At 49.1% G+C, this 17,052-nt stretch overlaps 1 protein-coding gene across 14 annotated transcripts in view; it reads right to left on the bottom strand.

Annotated features, from left to right (window-relative positions):
- Positions 1-326: 326 nt before the first annotated feature.
- LOC112981804 (protocadherin gamma-C5-like) overlaps positions 327-17,052 on the bottom strand; it is an 80,803-nt gene continuing 64,077 nt past the window's right edge. For 8 of the 14 annotated variants that reach the window (XM_064520764.1, XM_064520766.1, XM_064520765.1 and 5 more), the window contains exons 3-4: positions 9,645-9,733; positions 327-3,152 (exon numbers count right to left, since the gene is read on the bottom strand). In XM_064520764.1, coding sequence (XP_064376834.1) covers positions 2,926-3,152; positions 9,645-9,733 — 316 coding nt within the window. In that variant the 3' untranslated portion in view covers positions 327-2,925. The remainder of the gene's footprint in view (positions 3,153-9,644; positions 9,734-17,052) is intronic. The other 6 variants (XM_064520772.1, XM_064520771.1, XM_064520774.1 and 3 more) reach the window with 1 other exon arrangement.

The raw sequence follows: 17,052 nt of genomic DNA, 5'->3' as shown, positions 1-17,052 counted from the left end.
GGGTCTCCAGGTGGGCTGCCCTGCCCCAAACCTGCCAGACAGGAGCAGACAGGTGCAGCCCACGGCCATGCCACCCTCACCCCAAAGCCTTGGGGGACCCGAGGACCAGGGTGCCCCAGGAGCATCTGTGCTGGTGGAGCGTGGCCTGTGCAGAGACAGCAATCCCGGCTCCGCCGTGCGCAGCACGCTCACGTCCCAGCATTGCTGTCTGGGGGCTGAACCACACACAGCTCCCTTCTGCTGGCAGCTTCTCCACGTGCAGAATCAGAGACAGCGGGACAGGTCATTTCTCACTCCATCTCCCTTTCTCACAAGAACGAGTGCCCTTTATTCAGAAGAAACCATTTTATTATTTTTTTTTCCCAAAGAAAAAAGCAATATAAATATTAGAGTATAAAACTTGCGTGTAACACATTGACATTGGTCTATATGGGTATAAGAAGGATATAAGCATATATATAATATATAAGTATAATTCAATATTAGACACATTGAAAGGGCAAACGTGTTTCATTTCACGTACACTCAGAGCACAGACCACATGGAAAGAAGGTACAGAGAAATTGAAAATACTGGTGTCCACAAGTTAGTTACCAAGATAAAAATAACACGCCACTAAATACACAACACTCACTACTCTACCTCAGATTGCAGAATAAAAAGAAATATAAACACTATGATTCATCTACAGTATTTCTAGAAGGGCCACGTAATAACTACATGAGATTGTGTAAGCCTTACTAATCATGTAAACTGTTTCTAGTGCAGCCACCACAGGAGGTGACTGGGATCAGTACAAAAATCATATGCAGACAAGTTCCTCCCATCGGCTGGTCCTGCTTCTCTGGGCATAGGGAGAGAGCAATCGGGGCCCGGCACCCTGCAGAGCACTGCGGGCGGCTGGGCTGCGTCGCCCGCTGCACCAACACCTTACCCAGAGCCGAGCAGAGGAGGCTGGATCCGCTCAGGTGAGCTACGTGTTAGCAATTAAAAGTGACAAAAAAAAACCCAAAACAACAAAACACCTCCCCTAGAAAATCAAGCCATCCCTGGCATGGCTACCTTGCCCCCACTCCACACCCCCTCTCCTTTGCCCTCTCACTGCAAAAATGCCCCGTGTCTGCCTTCCCAGGTCCCAGTCAACTACTTCGATATGGGACGTTGGCCTGGCGCAAAGGCTGTGTGCTTGGGGCACCAGCCCCGGCAGCCGGCGAGGTGCGTGGGAGGACCTGAGGCCAGGCTGACTTGGTGCTGAGGGCACAAGGCACCTTCTCTTTGCTGTGTTTATACCAGTGGGAGAAGGGGCAGAGATGTGAAGAGCACATAGTGGAGAAATCCTATTCCTGATCCTTCTGCTCCATCTGTGTGGTGGAAATCCCAAAGCCAGCGGTAACACCACAAACAAACTGTCTCGGCTGCAGAGCTGACCGGAGTTGAGTCCTGTCTGCCTGCCTAGGTGCAGTGTGGTCACACACAAGCCCCCAGTGTGCCAGAATCCCCACTCTGAGTCTCCAACCGACCTGGGCCATCTCCAGGCTCGCTGGCTTTGTAGTCAACACCACACACTCACTTCCAGTTCTCGGGTCCCTTACCCAGATCTGGTCACCAGGTGCCACCAAACCAACTGTCACTTACTCAGTAGCCAATTCTGAAGGCCAAGGAACCAAGGCTGTTCACTGGCAACTCTGCCGATCTCATCAACACCCCATCTGGGAGCAGCGGCTCTCCCAACTCTCCCCATCTCGTATTACTGAACCCTACTCCTAGATAGACACTGCTCGGCCTGCACTTAGACTTGTTTATCTGCCGGTGTATCTATACCATGCTGCACAGACATGCGATGACTTCTCTAGGTCCGTGGAATTAACTGCTCTACTGTAGATGTGAAGTGAGTAATTTGCATGCAGACTGATGTGCAGAAATGTGAAGCATTGTCTCCATTCCCTACAAGCAGATCGGAGTTTATCCCAATAGCACGAGTCCTTGGTAAGGACTTGGCTATGTCATTGCTTGAAGGAGCTGCAGCTCCTATCTCGCAGCAGGGCACTAAGACTTTCTTAACTTTAATTCCAGAAAAAACATTTACTGTACATATAAATATTTACTGCAAAGAACGGATGAGATGTGTCTGCTCTTTAGAGACTGCTAGAATCATTAGGACAGCTTTTGTACACCTCAGTAGAGAGTGGCACACTCTTCCACTGCAGTTAGATTGAATTCCCTGTCTCTCAGACATCGTGACTTTTTGTCTCGTATTTCAGGCCATCACTGGTTGCACTTAAAAAAAAATAAATGTTTAGGATGCAGCTTTACCATATTCCCTTTGACTCATGCAGTATAAACACTTACTTTTTTTAGGAGAACAGGTAAACAGGAACTGAAGCACTCCCTACCAACTTCTTAGCAAGAAATCCATAAATAACTCAGGGTGATTTTTACTAATGGAAAGATAAACAGCAAAATCTTGAACATGGGCTCTAACCTAGGAACTTTCTTTCTCTTTCCAAAAATGATCAAAGGTCTATAAATTAAAAAAAAAATCCATGTTAAAATTATTTACACTGGACGAAGCCAAGCACAAGCCTTGTGCCTTTCTCAGACTATCTGGGAGCAAACTGAATCCAAAGGCATGGTTAAAAGACCTTCCATCCTTGCATATTCTGTTACCCGAGGGATTGTATAAAATATTAGCTAGTATTAACAGGGCACTTGTTTTTGTTAGGTTTTGTTTCCAGATTGATTTTCATCATGAGATCTAACAGTAGCGAGACCCTACTCCTAGCTCTGATGATGATATACATTCGTAGTTTTTCCTACTTTAGCATCACAAGATTCACATTCGTCCTCCATCCTAGGCTGTGATTTGGGGGAGTGCTGGAGCAGTCTGCCCTGTAGATCTAAGCTGCAGATGGTCTCCTGTCAACTCTACTTCTTCTCCTTCTTCCCTGACTTCTTCTTGTTCCCACCGGAAGAGCCTGCGTTCTTGGTGTCACGTTTACCTGAGGAGTTGGAGAGCGTGGCGGTGCTGCCGGGGATGTACACATTCTGCCGGTAGTCAGGGACGTGCTGCAGGGTGAACTGGGGGCCGTACCTGGCGCTCAAGCCCATGGTGCCCGTTCCTCCACCCAGAGTCGAGTTCCCGTCAGCAGCTTCTGCGGGTGCCACGGGAGAGAAGCAAACAAAACAGGGGGGCGTTAATGTCGGCAAGAGTCCAGGAACATCGCAAAGCCCATTCCAAGCCCGAACCTGCTGTGCAGAGGGTCCCAGTGAGCCAAAGGCACTCTGAAAGGCTTTCTCAGGCAGAGGGCATTTAATCCAGACCTCCTCAGTGCCATCAGCCCCCAGCACAAACTCTCTTTAGCCTTCATCACTAACCCCCCGCCCCGTACTGTAGGAGGATGAGGGCCAGATAAGCAAGTAGGGACAGGCCCACAAGTCTGACAGAAAGGGAGATGCTCAGTGTGTGAGCTGCCAGGAAGCACAACGTGGGGGTCTTTTGCTGGAGAAAGCCCTGCTACAGGAGGGGTAGCGTTCTGCCCCCCCTCCCCCCTCCCCATTTGACAGCCTGAGAGAGGTGGGATGGCCAGTACAGGGCTGAGAGGCAGCAGGGGGGACCGTCGGGCACCACCACCGCCCCAGCAGCACATTGCGCAGGGGAATGGGAGAAGCCCATGAGCAGTTTCGGTCCTGCTTCCTCTTCTCCCTCCCAAAACCTCCCACAGGAAAGGCCAGGCAGGTCAGCTGCCACACCTGAATCAATCGGCAGGGCACAGCGCCTGTGCGTGCCGAAGGGTCTCTTCAGGACACCGGTTTCGTAGGGTGGCTGTCTTGTTTGTGCTCAGGAGCACAGCCCAATCTGCAGCAGAAATCCCTTTCCTCTGCAGCAGAAGTCCCCCTCTCCCTCTCTGGACAGCAGCTCATTACAAACATATTGTACAGTTATAACGATTAGTAATGCATTAAGGGAAATCCATTATTGGGCCCTGCAGTTTTTTCCCATGCATTTAAAACCCTGACCATAGTATTTCTAAAGATGGGTTTATTTAAGGAGCAGAACACATGGCATGACAAAGAAAATCCTTGTCATGCAGTACCACAAAATGGCTCTAGGAAGCTGAGCATAAAGCAATCAATGCTGAAGTGTGTATGATAGTCCAGATCTGGGAGCAGGCCACAGAGGGGGAGGGGAAGGCAAATTAATTCCTGTCATCCTGCAAAAACCCAGCACAGAGACAGCAACCGTGGAGGCAGGGAGGGATGCAGAACCTGCCTGTGATGCTGTCACACTGATGTAAGTTAGGGACCAGGCTGCAAAATGGAAACAGGGGAGATGCACATAGGCAGGGGAGAAATAAGCACAGGGAGAAGTCAGGGAATGAGCAACATTGCTCCTAAGAGCAACTGCACAATCCACTCCAACACGACTAGCTGTGCACAGCCCAGGATTTGATTCCTACACAGACCTGCCCAGAAATGACTTGCTAACATCCTGCCTTTGCATTTGATACTATGGATCTGATCTGGAAAGATCCTGCAGCCTTTTTTCATGAACGGGACTTTTAACCACTCCTTGTAAATGGCTGAGGACATGACTCCCAGGAGGCTGGGAGAAACCCCTCAAGTTCTCCCCAGACTTCCAGACGTGGTACCTCCAATGACAGGGCATGCCCGCACCGAACCAAGAGAGCTTTAGGTTATATCACTCTAACAATGGGTTTGGCTGAGTTTTCACAGTGAAAAGAGGATGAAGTTCCTGAAGGGCCCAAAGCAGAGTCCAGAACTGCTGCTCCCTCCTTTCTCAGTCAGAAAGACTTCAGGAATAAAGAAAAACAACAAGCATAAATTATGTTCCAGCCACGTCCTGTTTCTCCTCTCACTAGCTCAGATCTGTACATGCCTCCTTTTTGCCTTTGCTTTCGCCTGAGCCAGAAGGCTGGGACAAACAGAAAGGAATTCAAACAGAAACCTGGGATACGCTTATTTACTAGTCCCCTGAAATATTTCAGTGTATGTATGCCCTTAAAGGCACTGGAAATATTAAGCAACTGCAATTTGAAAAGTTACAGCTGCTGTATTACAGTAGACAGAGGAAAACACACAGCGAGTCTTAAAACAGGCTTAATATTATGCATTAAGGATTAAGGAAGCTCATGAAGGTATACAAATGCACCAAAATATACTGTGGGGAAATGTCATTTTGCTTTCTGGCATGAAAACACCAGAATTCACAGGCAGGAGACTTTTTCTGTCGTCCCTTGTGACAGATTCACAGAATTGGCATGGCTTTTAGGAGCTTCTTTGGTAGAAGGCATGGGAGATCAGGTGGAGAGGATGTGCATATACATTTAATTATATTTGTCACTAATCCTCTGTGCTAACTCTTTATTCCAGGCTTTTACTATTCACCCCCTGGGTTGTGTTTAACTATCTCTTCTTTCTTCTTGTTTTAAAAGGTACTTGGAGATTTGTAATTGTTCACCTCATCAACAGCTAATTTCCTTAACGACCAACTCAATTACTCACCCCTCAGGGTGTTATGGACCAGGATGTGATCACTGGAGATGTGCTGTCAGGCCAGGCTGCAGTTAGGGACCAACCTGCAGGCGGATTTTTGCCTCCGGCAGTGGGAGAGAATTTTTTCTCTGGGCTCAGCCATTGCTGGATTTTAGCTGGAGGCAGCCTGGCTGGGGGCTTCGGGTTTGAGCACGTTTTAGCGTGCCCTTGCTCCTGCGTGCCATTGCCCCACCGACCCGTTTCTCCCCAAGTCATCCCAGCTGTTCAGGGGCTTCATGGGGCAAGGGGCCTGGGGGCTCTCAGCAGCATCCGCGACAGCTTTCCCCTATGAAATAACTTGCGGAGGCAGCTCAGTTTCCAAGGGGGTGAAGGGGAACCATCAAGTTCCCAGCCTGCCAGTTGGTCTAGTCCAAGAGTTAACAGCGAGCAAAAAAGCTGTTTCTAGGTAACATTGACATTAAGGCTGAAAAGAAGAGAGAACAGGGACAATAGAGATTTATAAATCGACACTGAGCTGCTTCTGCCAAGCAGGGCACTACAGCTCTTCCTGCTGAAAAGGTTATGCTCAGCCTTTATCAACAGCCAGCCATTATCCTAAATAGTCCTGAAGCTCCTGCAGTCAGATGGTGAAGAGGAAAACAAGAATTTGCACTTAGGCAAAAATAACTGAGTGTCTCCATTTCCATCATACACTGAGCTTGCCTCTGGAAAGGACAATGAGATTTAGGGAGTCAGGTCCGGAGCACTTGCTGGTGCAGCTGCTGGTGGGGCTTTCATGGGAACCAAATATAGAGAGTCTGCCTGAGCCTGCAGGCTGAAATGCTAGGAAGGACCTTCTCAGGCTGCCTTTCTGTCTGCAGGAGGAGTGTGCTGTCTTGCTGGCTGTCTCATGGCGCCCATATAAATAAATTTGTGCTAAGAGACAAAGTATTTTAAGGGAGATTTCCCAGGACAGGATGCCTCATAAGCCTAGCCTTCAGCCTCTGGTTTCCTAGAGCATCTGTACTCCTTGGTGTGTCTTAGCAGCTGCCTCCGCCCCTTCAGATTGCTAAAATCACTGGCTTTTCAAACTGTTGGCAATTCCCAGGCCTTTGAAAGTGGGAGTGTAAATGCCAGCCTCTCAGATGGACCGCAAGGCTCAATCCATAGGGATGTGGCACAGGTCCTTGTGGCAACCCCCTCTCCTCTCTTCACAACCCCCACCCCAAAGCCCTGGATGCTCAGCAAGGGAACGCATTTCTGAAAAGACTCTGCTAAAACAGCACTTTCTCTATCCCTGCTGTTAGATCAGCTGGTTTACACCTTTCCCCTGTGTAAGAGTGCAGGGAAGTAGAAAAAGGAAGGCCCTTTGCCCAAAATGTTGTACTGGAGATGCTGGCAGGGAGAAAGCACGGGCCAAGCTGGGAAGTTGGCAAAGAATGAGGCCTCCCAGCTTCGAGGGCAGAGGATCCAGAAGGATTGTGGGAATGAAGGCAGAAGCCCTACAACAGGGCTGCAGCCCTGTGAGGTCAACTATCTCCTAATGCAGCTTGCCCCAGCAGTCAGACCTGGGGGAGCCCACAGGCCTTGGTCCAGTCCCTGCAGCTGCTCTCTGGCTCAGACCCAAATTAGCTGCTCTCCGTATTGGAAGGGGATGAAGGAGTAGCGGCAACTGCTTTAATCCGCAGAGAGACTGGATCGACTGGGCCTGCCATAGCCAAACAAGCTCATTGCTCTGTCTCTTGTTCCAGTGAAGGATAAACGGTGGCACAGGACCAAGGATGCAGATGGGAAAGCACCATCCCCAATGCAAGCAGGACAACACTGTCCTCTTCCTGAGGTTTGTCAGGGGAGCTTCTACCTCCCAGGCAGTCTTTGCTCAGCACAGACCTGAGCGTGGGCTTTACACTGAGCACTAACTGGGTGGCTGAAGTTGGTGATATGCCTGCTCTGTGCAGAGAGGAGCTCATGCTGAGAAGATCTGGCATAAGTGAATGGCACACAGTGCTTTCACCTGTGTAATGGGAAGGTACTGCTATTTGCATCTCCAAAGCCCGAACAAAGCTCAGTAGACAACAATAGGAGGCAATGGTCAATTAAATAGCCAGCAAACACTACCCAAAGATGGATAAGTACAAAGCTTAACAGCCAATTAGAGCTGCAACATCTGCCCCTGATCAAAGTCTGCCCCCATCAGCACTATTAGCCTAATGAATGAGGGCAGCATGCGAGGAACTGAGCTGGGGGAAGACTGATGAAAACATAGTTATTGTGGAAAAAGTATTTGGGGGCTCCTTGCTGCACTGAAGATGGACTCCTGTGCTGTGTCCCCACCCTGACCCCATCCATCTCCCCTCAGCCAAGTACTAAAATGGGCAGGAAAAGAAATAACTGCACTGAGCCAGCCTCTCTCTGAGGCTACACCAGAGAAAGCAAGTTGCTTTGATCTAGTAAATGGAGACTATTTAGTTTAGCCCCCTGGGCAGACGGAACCATGGGAGAGGTTAGGATTGTTTGAGACTTGTGGACCGGGGAGACTTGCCAGAATAGGGCTCAGGGCAAAGCGGAAGTCAGCGCCTAACCTAGAAGGAACCAGCTCAGCTTTCAGATCCTGGGGAACTGCTGGAATGGCAGTCAGCAAAACAGTTTTATTTGTGAGCAAGGAAATTGGATCAGGAGGCCCTGGGTGATGATAACCATATGGGCCCCTTAAGGCTATTTTTCCATGGTCATTTTTCAGACCAGAGACACATTTTCACATTGTTTCTTTTCCTTGAATGTAAACAAGTCTAATACCCAAGACCTTCATCCCTTCACCGAGCCGCAACAACTGTGTCCCTGGGCTGCCTGGTGTCTGCAGAGAGCCTTGCAGAGAGGCAGAGTTCAGCTGAAGCAGCTTTCCAAGAAAGCAACACCATATGAATCCCTCCTCCCCCAGATTTCTTCTCTCCCAAGAGCTCAAAGGAAATATCCTAAGCATTTTACACAGTGCTGTGTATGACCTATGACTGTGCTGTTGTTTCTATTTTTAAATCAAGGGGGAAAGACTTGGTGGTATTTATAAATAAAGGCTTTATGAAAACCAGCCTCTTTATCCTAAGCACTGCATAGAGTGATAATTGCACTTCTTTTATATAAAGCCATGGAGATTGCAGGCTCACAGAAACACCCCTCTAAGTCCACTACTTTCACACAACACAGTCATTAATCAGAACAAACCAACCAAGCATCAAAATACCAGACCAAATCCCAACAACTGCAAATACAAAGAACCAGCAACAGGATGTAGGGGACAGTCTCGCTCAGTCCTCAGCCCACCAGTACCCACCCCATGGTGACCTGCAGCCCAATGCTAGCAGTGAGCAGCCAGAACAGCCCCTAGATGCAGGGACACACACTGGTGGGTACCATCTCTCTACCCATATCTCCAGACACAAGGCTTGATGGTGGTCTCTTTCTTAAGACCTGCAGGTCTTTTCTAAAAACACTTCTGCTCCTGACACACAATATTCCCTTCTCATCATGAGAAGAAAAGGGACCCCTTACTCTACAACAGCCTCAAGCTTTTGTCTGAGTATACGGTTCTGGCCACCTGTAAATATAGGACCCCAGAGTAAGTGGGCCTGGACTGACTCAGGCCAGCATTTACTGCCTTTCTGATACCACATATCCAGGCCCTGTCTCTAGCCACAAGCAAATCTTCCAAGCTTTTTACCTCCTTGCCTTATGCCAAGTTCCACCATAGCAGATGTTTCATTTACTGTGACCTTCTGAAACCAAATAGCTTACAACACATCTCAAGACCAGCTTTTTCATTCAACACGATCCTGTCATGAGCCAGGTAACATTCTGTCTAGTACATAGATAATATAGTTTGTGTGGAAGAGATACCCCTGCCTACAGCACGCCTGATGCTGACGACTATCTTGCATCTTTTCTGCCTGAGTCCTTTCTGAACCCTCTCTTCTGCAGGATAACACAGATAGCAGTGCTTTTCAGGCAGTGTCTCTTTAAGTACTTCAGAAGCTGTCTCAGCCCCTCCAGTTAACCCAAACACATCAATAACACAAGCATCTTATCTAATGGCATGTGCCTGAGATGTCTCTATAATAGCAAATGATGCAGTTTTCCCATACGTAATGGAGACTGACCGTTTGCTGAAGCCAGGATCATGGCTTGAAGCATTTCTGTGTCAAACTGGTTGTTCGGCCATGCTCCACCTTCCTCTCCATTCTGAGAGCTAAGGAAAAAGAAAAGAAACAGCAAGTTACTACAGCTCAGCAAAAAAGAGTGGAATTGTTAGAAAGCATGAAAAGGCAACACTGTGGACTTGCCAGTGCAGTTACACAACCTGAGAGCAGCCCTGTCACACAACTTTGGATGCGTCTGCTGAGCTGGTAGTGCTGATGGAGAGGCTATGGGCATTAAACCACTCTGCTGAGGAACACCCTAGAGACAAAATATTTTCTGAGGTCTCCATCCTTTTCCAGGCTTTTGAAGAATAATCAACAATAAAAAAAGTAGTTGGGAACTCAGTAACACTTTCAGAAATGCCTACCTGACTTCTGCTGATTTCAGAGAGAGTCAGGCACCTAAACAGTTCAAAATCCCAGCAGGTGCCTTCCCACATCACTTAAATACCACAAAAACGCTAGTCCTAAAGTCCCAGAGACGCACACATCCTTATACAATAAGGCCCTCTCTTCCTTTTGAAGACCACATGAGGTGGAGGCCCTTTCAGATTATTTCAGGCTAAAACTCCACTCAACAGCTTCATTCGTGAGAATGAAAGTGAGAAAATCTTATGGACTCATGAGATTTGGTATCAGCAGGGAGCCAGCTGTCCAGCACTGAAAGGAGTTCAAGAGCAGCCACCAGCTCTGTAGAATGTGGAGCAAGCAGTTTTGGGGAGGTTGGAGCAGTGGGGATGAGAGAGAAAGGAGATGAGAGACCAGCTTGGTTCCTTGGGGGAGGCTGATGGGTGGATTGTTAGCACAACAGTCCAGCAGATCAGCTTGGAAAATCTCTGGGGATGCTGCCAAGCATCAGTTATGGAAGAGTTTTTGTCGACCAAGGTTACAATCGGTGTCGCTTGTGCACAGTCTAACCAGCTCTGCATTCATGTTTGCCAGACCCCTGGCAACTGTGTTCATCCACCATTCACTTGTGGTTAGACTTTCCCTTTGGAGACGGTCAGGGATGTGTTCTCAGAGCCCCATGTACCCTATTTCCAGTCTTCTCCCTGCTCCTGCTGTTGTTGTCACAGTGGGACAGTAGCACAAGCCCTGCCCGCTACAAAGGCTTCATTAACCTGTGCTCTGACCAGATGTGTACAAGTCAAGGTTTGTGTGGAGGCAATGGCTGATCAGCAGGTCAGCAGAGAAGTCAAAAGCTCACCAGCTTTCAGGGCCACACGGGCCTCCTCTGCTCTGACCCTGCAGCAGCATGTGAGTGACCGTGTAATACATGAACTGTCTTGGGAGCTGGACTGGGATCACAGATCTTCTCTCTCCCAGCCAAGTGCTCTGACCACTACGCAACTCTTGCCAGATTTTGAGCAGCAAGGCTCTGCATCCTCAGTTGTGTATTAGCTCACTTCAACAGGTGTGGTGAGGGCTGCCACCACTTTTGTGGCCAGGAACTCTCAGGATGTGAGAAGTCATTCATGCTGGAGTAAGCTGAGCCTGTTTCCTAGGCAAGCATTCAAACCACCAGGCTGCAGGCCAAGGAGGTGGCCTCCTCCGCCAATGCTGCACCTTGGAGGGGAAACTGTGGTCAAAACTCACATCCAAGAGGAGGTGTCCAACTCTAAAGCCCTGTTCATATATGTTGAAGCAGTGGAGATTTCCCCAGCTCTGGGATCTCCTGTCAGCTGCTCTGTGTCCAAGTGCTCAGCAAGTGCCCCACCCACCTCACACACAGCTGCCGTTGCTGATGCCTACTCAGCATCATGTGCTGTGCAGCAGATGGGCACCTCACCACTGTGCTGAGCATCACACTGCCTGAGTCCTTCTCCCAGATGTGGTTGCTCCAGCCTTAAGACACAACACAGGTCAAGTATGCCTATTTTGAAAACAGGACACTGAGATACAGAGAGACCCCACATGCAGATCCTTGAAGGCTGTGTCTACCTGGGTGACCTTGCAGCACATCCAGCTCCTGTGTCTAGGTAACTGACTCAGCTGTGTCAAAGCTTTGTAATGAGGGAAGTCCTGAATGCACAACAGCTTTCCCCTTCCTCCCTGTACAAATGTCCTGCACACAGGAAGAAAAAGCCCAGATGTACAGGCCAGATAAGAGTTCCAGTGAACTCTGATCAGGATCAAAAATGGTCCTGCTTGGTCATACAACTCAAGATAGAGCCAGTGAAAGGCACATATGTGCACAACTCCCTTGGAAACACAAGGGGACTTGGGCTTAAGGCAGACATGGACTTGGATACTTCTGTGTACTTCAGTGAGGGATGGAAATGCCTTTGAAAACCTGGTCTTAAGCAACTTGTCTAAAGACATGCAGGATTTGTGCCAGGACCACATGACCATCCTTCCCTTCTCCCTTCTGTATTGCCTTTCTGATATACCTCTGGCCAGGGCCATATTACTGTTCTCACCCTACTGTTTTAGCTGTTGAGGACACAAACAATTACTTATTTAGCAGAGGATGCTCTGGCAGGACACTGCCAATAATACTGCTTCTGAAGTATCTGCCATCTGCTGCAACCTGGGCATCCCAAAAATTATTTATACCTATCATCTACTACATGGTATGCTGGCACAGTTTCAAGAAGACCAGAAGTGAGTTTTGCCCACCTCTCAAATTTATTTCAGTGTTTGCTTGTATTCTGGTTTCAGTGAGGCTCCTCAAACAAGATTAAAACTCCATTGTACTTGGTGCTATGCCAACAAGCAGTATGTAGCAATCTTTGCCTCAGAGAACAGACAGTCCAAGCAGTCATAACAAGGGGTAGACAGCTTCAGGAATAGAGTGACCTATTCAATGTCACAGGAAGGGCTGGGAATAGAGCCCCAAGCTAGATTCAGTAAAGGGCTTACGCACCTAAACCCCACAATAAACCGCAACCCATTCAGCCACCACTTAACCCCAGCAGTTCCTCTCTCACCAGCTGTCTCCCTGGCTGACAACTGTGTTTCCCAGCTCTTTTGGTGCTGCAAGAAGCCTGCCCAGAAATGCCCAGTTTGGGCAGCTCCTTATCTGCTTCTCAGTGAGGGATCCAGTCTGGTCTGGTTCTCAGGGACCCCTAGCATAGTGGCGGCATCCAGCGGGGGGGCGGGGGAATAAGGCACAAGAAAGGCCATAGTTAATTTGGCGGGGGGGGGGGGGGGGTTAGTTGTAATTAGCCCAGTGGTTTGAACCTAGGTTCAACCTATGTTCAACTCCTTCCAGGGTATGAAAGTACAGGCACTGTTTGAGGCATCTAATTTTCCACTTCCCAGAAGGCTGCTTCATTGCCTTTCACCCCTCCTTCATGCAACAGGCTACACTGGACAGAAGCCCTTTCTACCTCCTGTTAAAGCTGTGCCTCTGTGCGGTAGGACAGAGGGAATGCATGGAAGGAAGGCATCACCCTGTGACCAGAGCGTTTGTCCCGGAGGCAGGATCAGGGCTCCCAAATTCATAGCGATCCCTAACCACTTATTTCCAAAGTAAACCCCTCCATTTCCTTCCCAATGAACCTTGGCCTCTTGGCTGCACACAGGCACAGATGGAGAGCCATCATCCTAGAGCAACCACCAAGCATCAGACTTGCCTGGGATTGAATTGGAAGGATATTCTGCTGAGGAGGGGGGAGGGTGAAGAAGAGACATGGCTGTCAGTCTCTGCAGCCTGGGAGGGTGTTGAGGCTCTCTGTCTTCAGCGAGACATAGTTCAGCCACTCCAGTGCAAGGCACAAGACAAGCAGTAGTACCATTATACCAAGGAAATGTGTGGGTCTTGGTCAGGTTTTAACCTGTTGTTTTAAAGGTGCATGCCCCCAGGGAAGGACAACTGTGCCTCAGGAGAATGCAGAGGGAGGTTCATCCCTGAGCCAGGTAGCAGGCTGGGGAGAGGGGCAGGATTTCAGACCCTTTTCCTAGCTTCTGTTTTTAGATAAGGAGTGAACACACGATCCTGTGTTCTCCTCCAGGTATCAGGTGCATGAATGCAGTATGCCTAACCTGACCCTGCCATATGGCTATATCCCCAGTGACTGGGAGACAGCCAAAGCCCTACAACCCCTTAATGCCCTACAGGATAACAGAATCACAGATTAATTCAGATGGAAAGGGACCTGAAGCACCCTACCCAATGCAAGTGGGGAGGCATCTGGTCCAGCCTGCCTCCCCCTGCCCCCAAGCACACTCAAAGCAGGGCCAACCTTTCAGTTAGATCCAACTTTATATTAGATGCTCAGGGCCTTGAGCAGTTGAATCTTTGGTATTTCCAAGCCAGAGATTTCTCTGGCCTCTCTAGACCCCTGCCCCGTTGTCTGGCCACCCTCAGGGTGAAAAATATTTCCTAATATCTACTCAGAATTTGTCTTGTTGCAACTCATGCCCACTGCCCCTCGTCCTTTCACTGTGCACCTCTGCACAGAGTCTGTCTCTGCCTTGTCTATAATCTTCCCTTAGGCGGCAGAAGACAGCAATTAGACTCTTCTCTTAGCTCTCACTTCTTTAAGCTGAAGAAACCCAGCTGTCTCAACCTCTCCTCATCAGTCACATGCTCCAGATCTTTGATCATTTTGCTGGCTCCTGTATATCCATGTCCTTCTTGTACTGGGGAGCCCAAAACTGGACACAGTGCTCCAGATACGATCACACAAGTGCGATAGGGGAACTATCACTTCTCTTGACTTGCTGGCTACTTTCTTGCCAGTAAAACCCAGTATACAGTTGGTCTCCATCACAGCAAGGGTGCACTGCTGGCTCATTTTCTGCAAGCCTACTGCACCCAGTATTCCGAAACAATCTCCCATCCAAATACTAATTGTCTGTACCGAGCTTCAGAGATTCAGACAACAGCTGTGTGCCCAGGGTGGTGTGGCCTGATGGCAGTCACCCCATGCAGGAGAGGTCCAAGCCCCATTCTGATGACAGGTGATGTTATGGCCCACCAAGAAAGGAGCCCAGCCCAGTCAGTTTCCCTGCTGATGACATGACATTGCTGCATGGTCTACACGGGAGCACTGGTCTGCACAGCAGATGGATGCATACCCAAGCTCAGCTCCCTTTCCTCACTCCAACAGTTGCCCCGAAGTTCAGCTCAGCCCTGCTGGGGTGCTGGCTTGTGCCCATGCACCACAGAAGGTCAGTGAGCTTGGCCTCTGGTGCAGGCTTGCGCTTGCGCTCAGTATACAACACAGGCACGCTCTGCATCTCTTGACTCCTGGCTCTAGCTCTTTATAATACTGTCTCTTCAAAGGAGTGTAGATAAACTGGCACTTCAGGCCTGAAACAGTGGCCCTGCTGCATATGATGTCACACAGAAAAGCTATTTTAGAAATGCCTTAGAGTTGCAAAAAATGGCATTGAGCTCATTTCTATTTGCAGGAAATTCAAGTGCCTCAATTTCTTGCAGTGCAATCATACAGAATTCAGAGGCACAGAAAACATAAATATAGTAATCTAAAAATGCCCTAAAATAAGTACTTACACCGAAAAAAGGCACACATCTGATGACCAGATCTGGCTGTCTTCCATGGCTACAGGACAGAGTTGTGAATTGCTGATTTACAATTCCACAACTAAAACCCCTCCTTTCCACACTGATTAAAACTGCTTCTCCTTCCTGCCTACAACAGAAAGACCTTAAAGCATTCCCCCTTACAGGATTGCTCGCTGCTCATCCTGAGCCTTAAATAATTTTGTGGGGAGGACGCCCAAAACTTAGAAAGGCTGGTTCCTATGGAAATGACTCCAGGGACTCACAGTTTTTAATACAAATGACATTTGCTCAATAGGCTTTCTTTAAAAACCCATCCTCCATAGGACAGATTTTTTTCTGTTAAATTCTATTCCTCAGTTTAGAAGCACAGAAAATAGCTGGGTTTTTATTCAGGGACATTTCCAATGCAGCTAGGACTGGAGAAAAAGAAACAACTCCACAAATCCACATTTGAGACAAAGAGGCCAGATTCTGTGCCAGATCCCCCAGGAATAGTGTCTGAGGTGGATCAGAGCATGATGGACACAGGTCTGTGGGCAGGGCATAGGGAGTGCACAGCAGCAGCGTGCAGGTGCACAAAATCACAGGCTCTTCATCCCGAGGGCAGCTGTATGGACAGAGGCAGGTATATCCAGTGCACATGCCACAAAGGCCTTCATTAAACTTAACCAAATTGGATGCATGGAAGTTAGGAAATACCAAAATGAAAGGTTTTCTGTGCAGCCTTGCTATAGCTCCATTACGCACCACATTACAATACCGCCTAATTACACAGAAGCCTATAGGTTTTCCACAAGCATCTGCCCAAGCAGTGCACAGGGTGGCCACGTGCCCCTTGCTGACCAGCTATTTTGTGTCACCCCACCTGGCCAATGCATTGTCCCTTTTTAAATTCCACTTTGAATACAGAATTATTCATTTCCTTATGGGGTTTCTATGGAGCTTGTTACTATGGCATCCAAATGCCTCACAAACATTTATTTGCACAGCTGCCCAGTGAATTTCTGAAAAATTGTTTTCCTCACTCTGCAGATGGAAACCTGGCTTTGAGAGCAGCGCCACAAAAAACTGAAGAAGTCGAATGGCACAGATAAGCAATTTCAGAGCCCCCAGGGCTAGAGAGGCTGTTGCCCAGCGGGAGCACAGCCCCCAGCGCGCAGCACTGCCTTCCACCCCACGTTGCTGGCTGCTCCCAGACTTCCCCACTCCCGAGAGACATATCTGGGGTTCATCCCAGCCCTTCCCCATTTCACTTCTGTTAGTTCTTCAGTTCTGCCTCCTTCTCCCACTCCCCCTTCTGCTCCCTCAGCATCCTCCCTGGGGGAAGGACCCTGCTCCTCCATCGCTGCCTGGTGCCCAGGGCCAGGCTGCATCCTCATGCCCTTTCCTCCAGCTTCATTTGTCACCAGTCCCTGATGCTCCCAAGCTGTCTCCCTCAGCCCAGCCCCCCTTGCAATGCTGTTTCCCGTCTCTTTTCCCAGCTTCCTTCAGTCCCTTCCCCCACTACTCCATCCAAGCCATCTCCCACACACCAACCCAGCCAGAGGCAGCAACAGAAGTAAAATCTCAGCGCCAGTGTTTTCAGCTTGGCAAAGTGACAAGCAACAGGAAAAGGATCTGTCATGGACAGCACAGCGCCTCAGCCGCTCTTAAGGTGTGCTGGAGACACCACCGTGGCTGCTCTCCGAGCCCCAAGGGGAGGGAAGAGCATCGCCCGGCCCCACAGCCCACCCCCTCCCTCACTGTTCCCATCAGCAGCCCGCATGCCCCAGGCCTGCTGCCCACCCCTCCCTGCCCTTCCTCTTCCACCTCCCAGAGTCTCCGAAAAAACAGAAGCAACACAGAAACTGCCACAATTTCCTTCCTTCCCCCTTAACAGAGGATGCTGCCTGC

Source organism: Dromaius novaehollandiae, chromosome 15, assembly GCF_036370855.1.
Source record: "Dromaius novaehollandiae isolate bDroNov1 chromosome 15, bDroNov1.hap1, whole genome shotgun sequence".
NCBI classification, from domain to species: domain Eukaryota; kingdom Metazoa; phylum Chordata; class Aves; order Casuariiformes; family Dromaiidae; genus Dromaius; species Dromaius novaehollandiae.
This window is presented reverse-complemented; position numbering and strand designations above follow the sequence as displayed.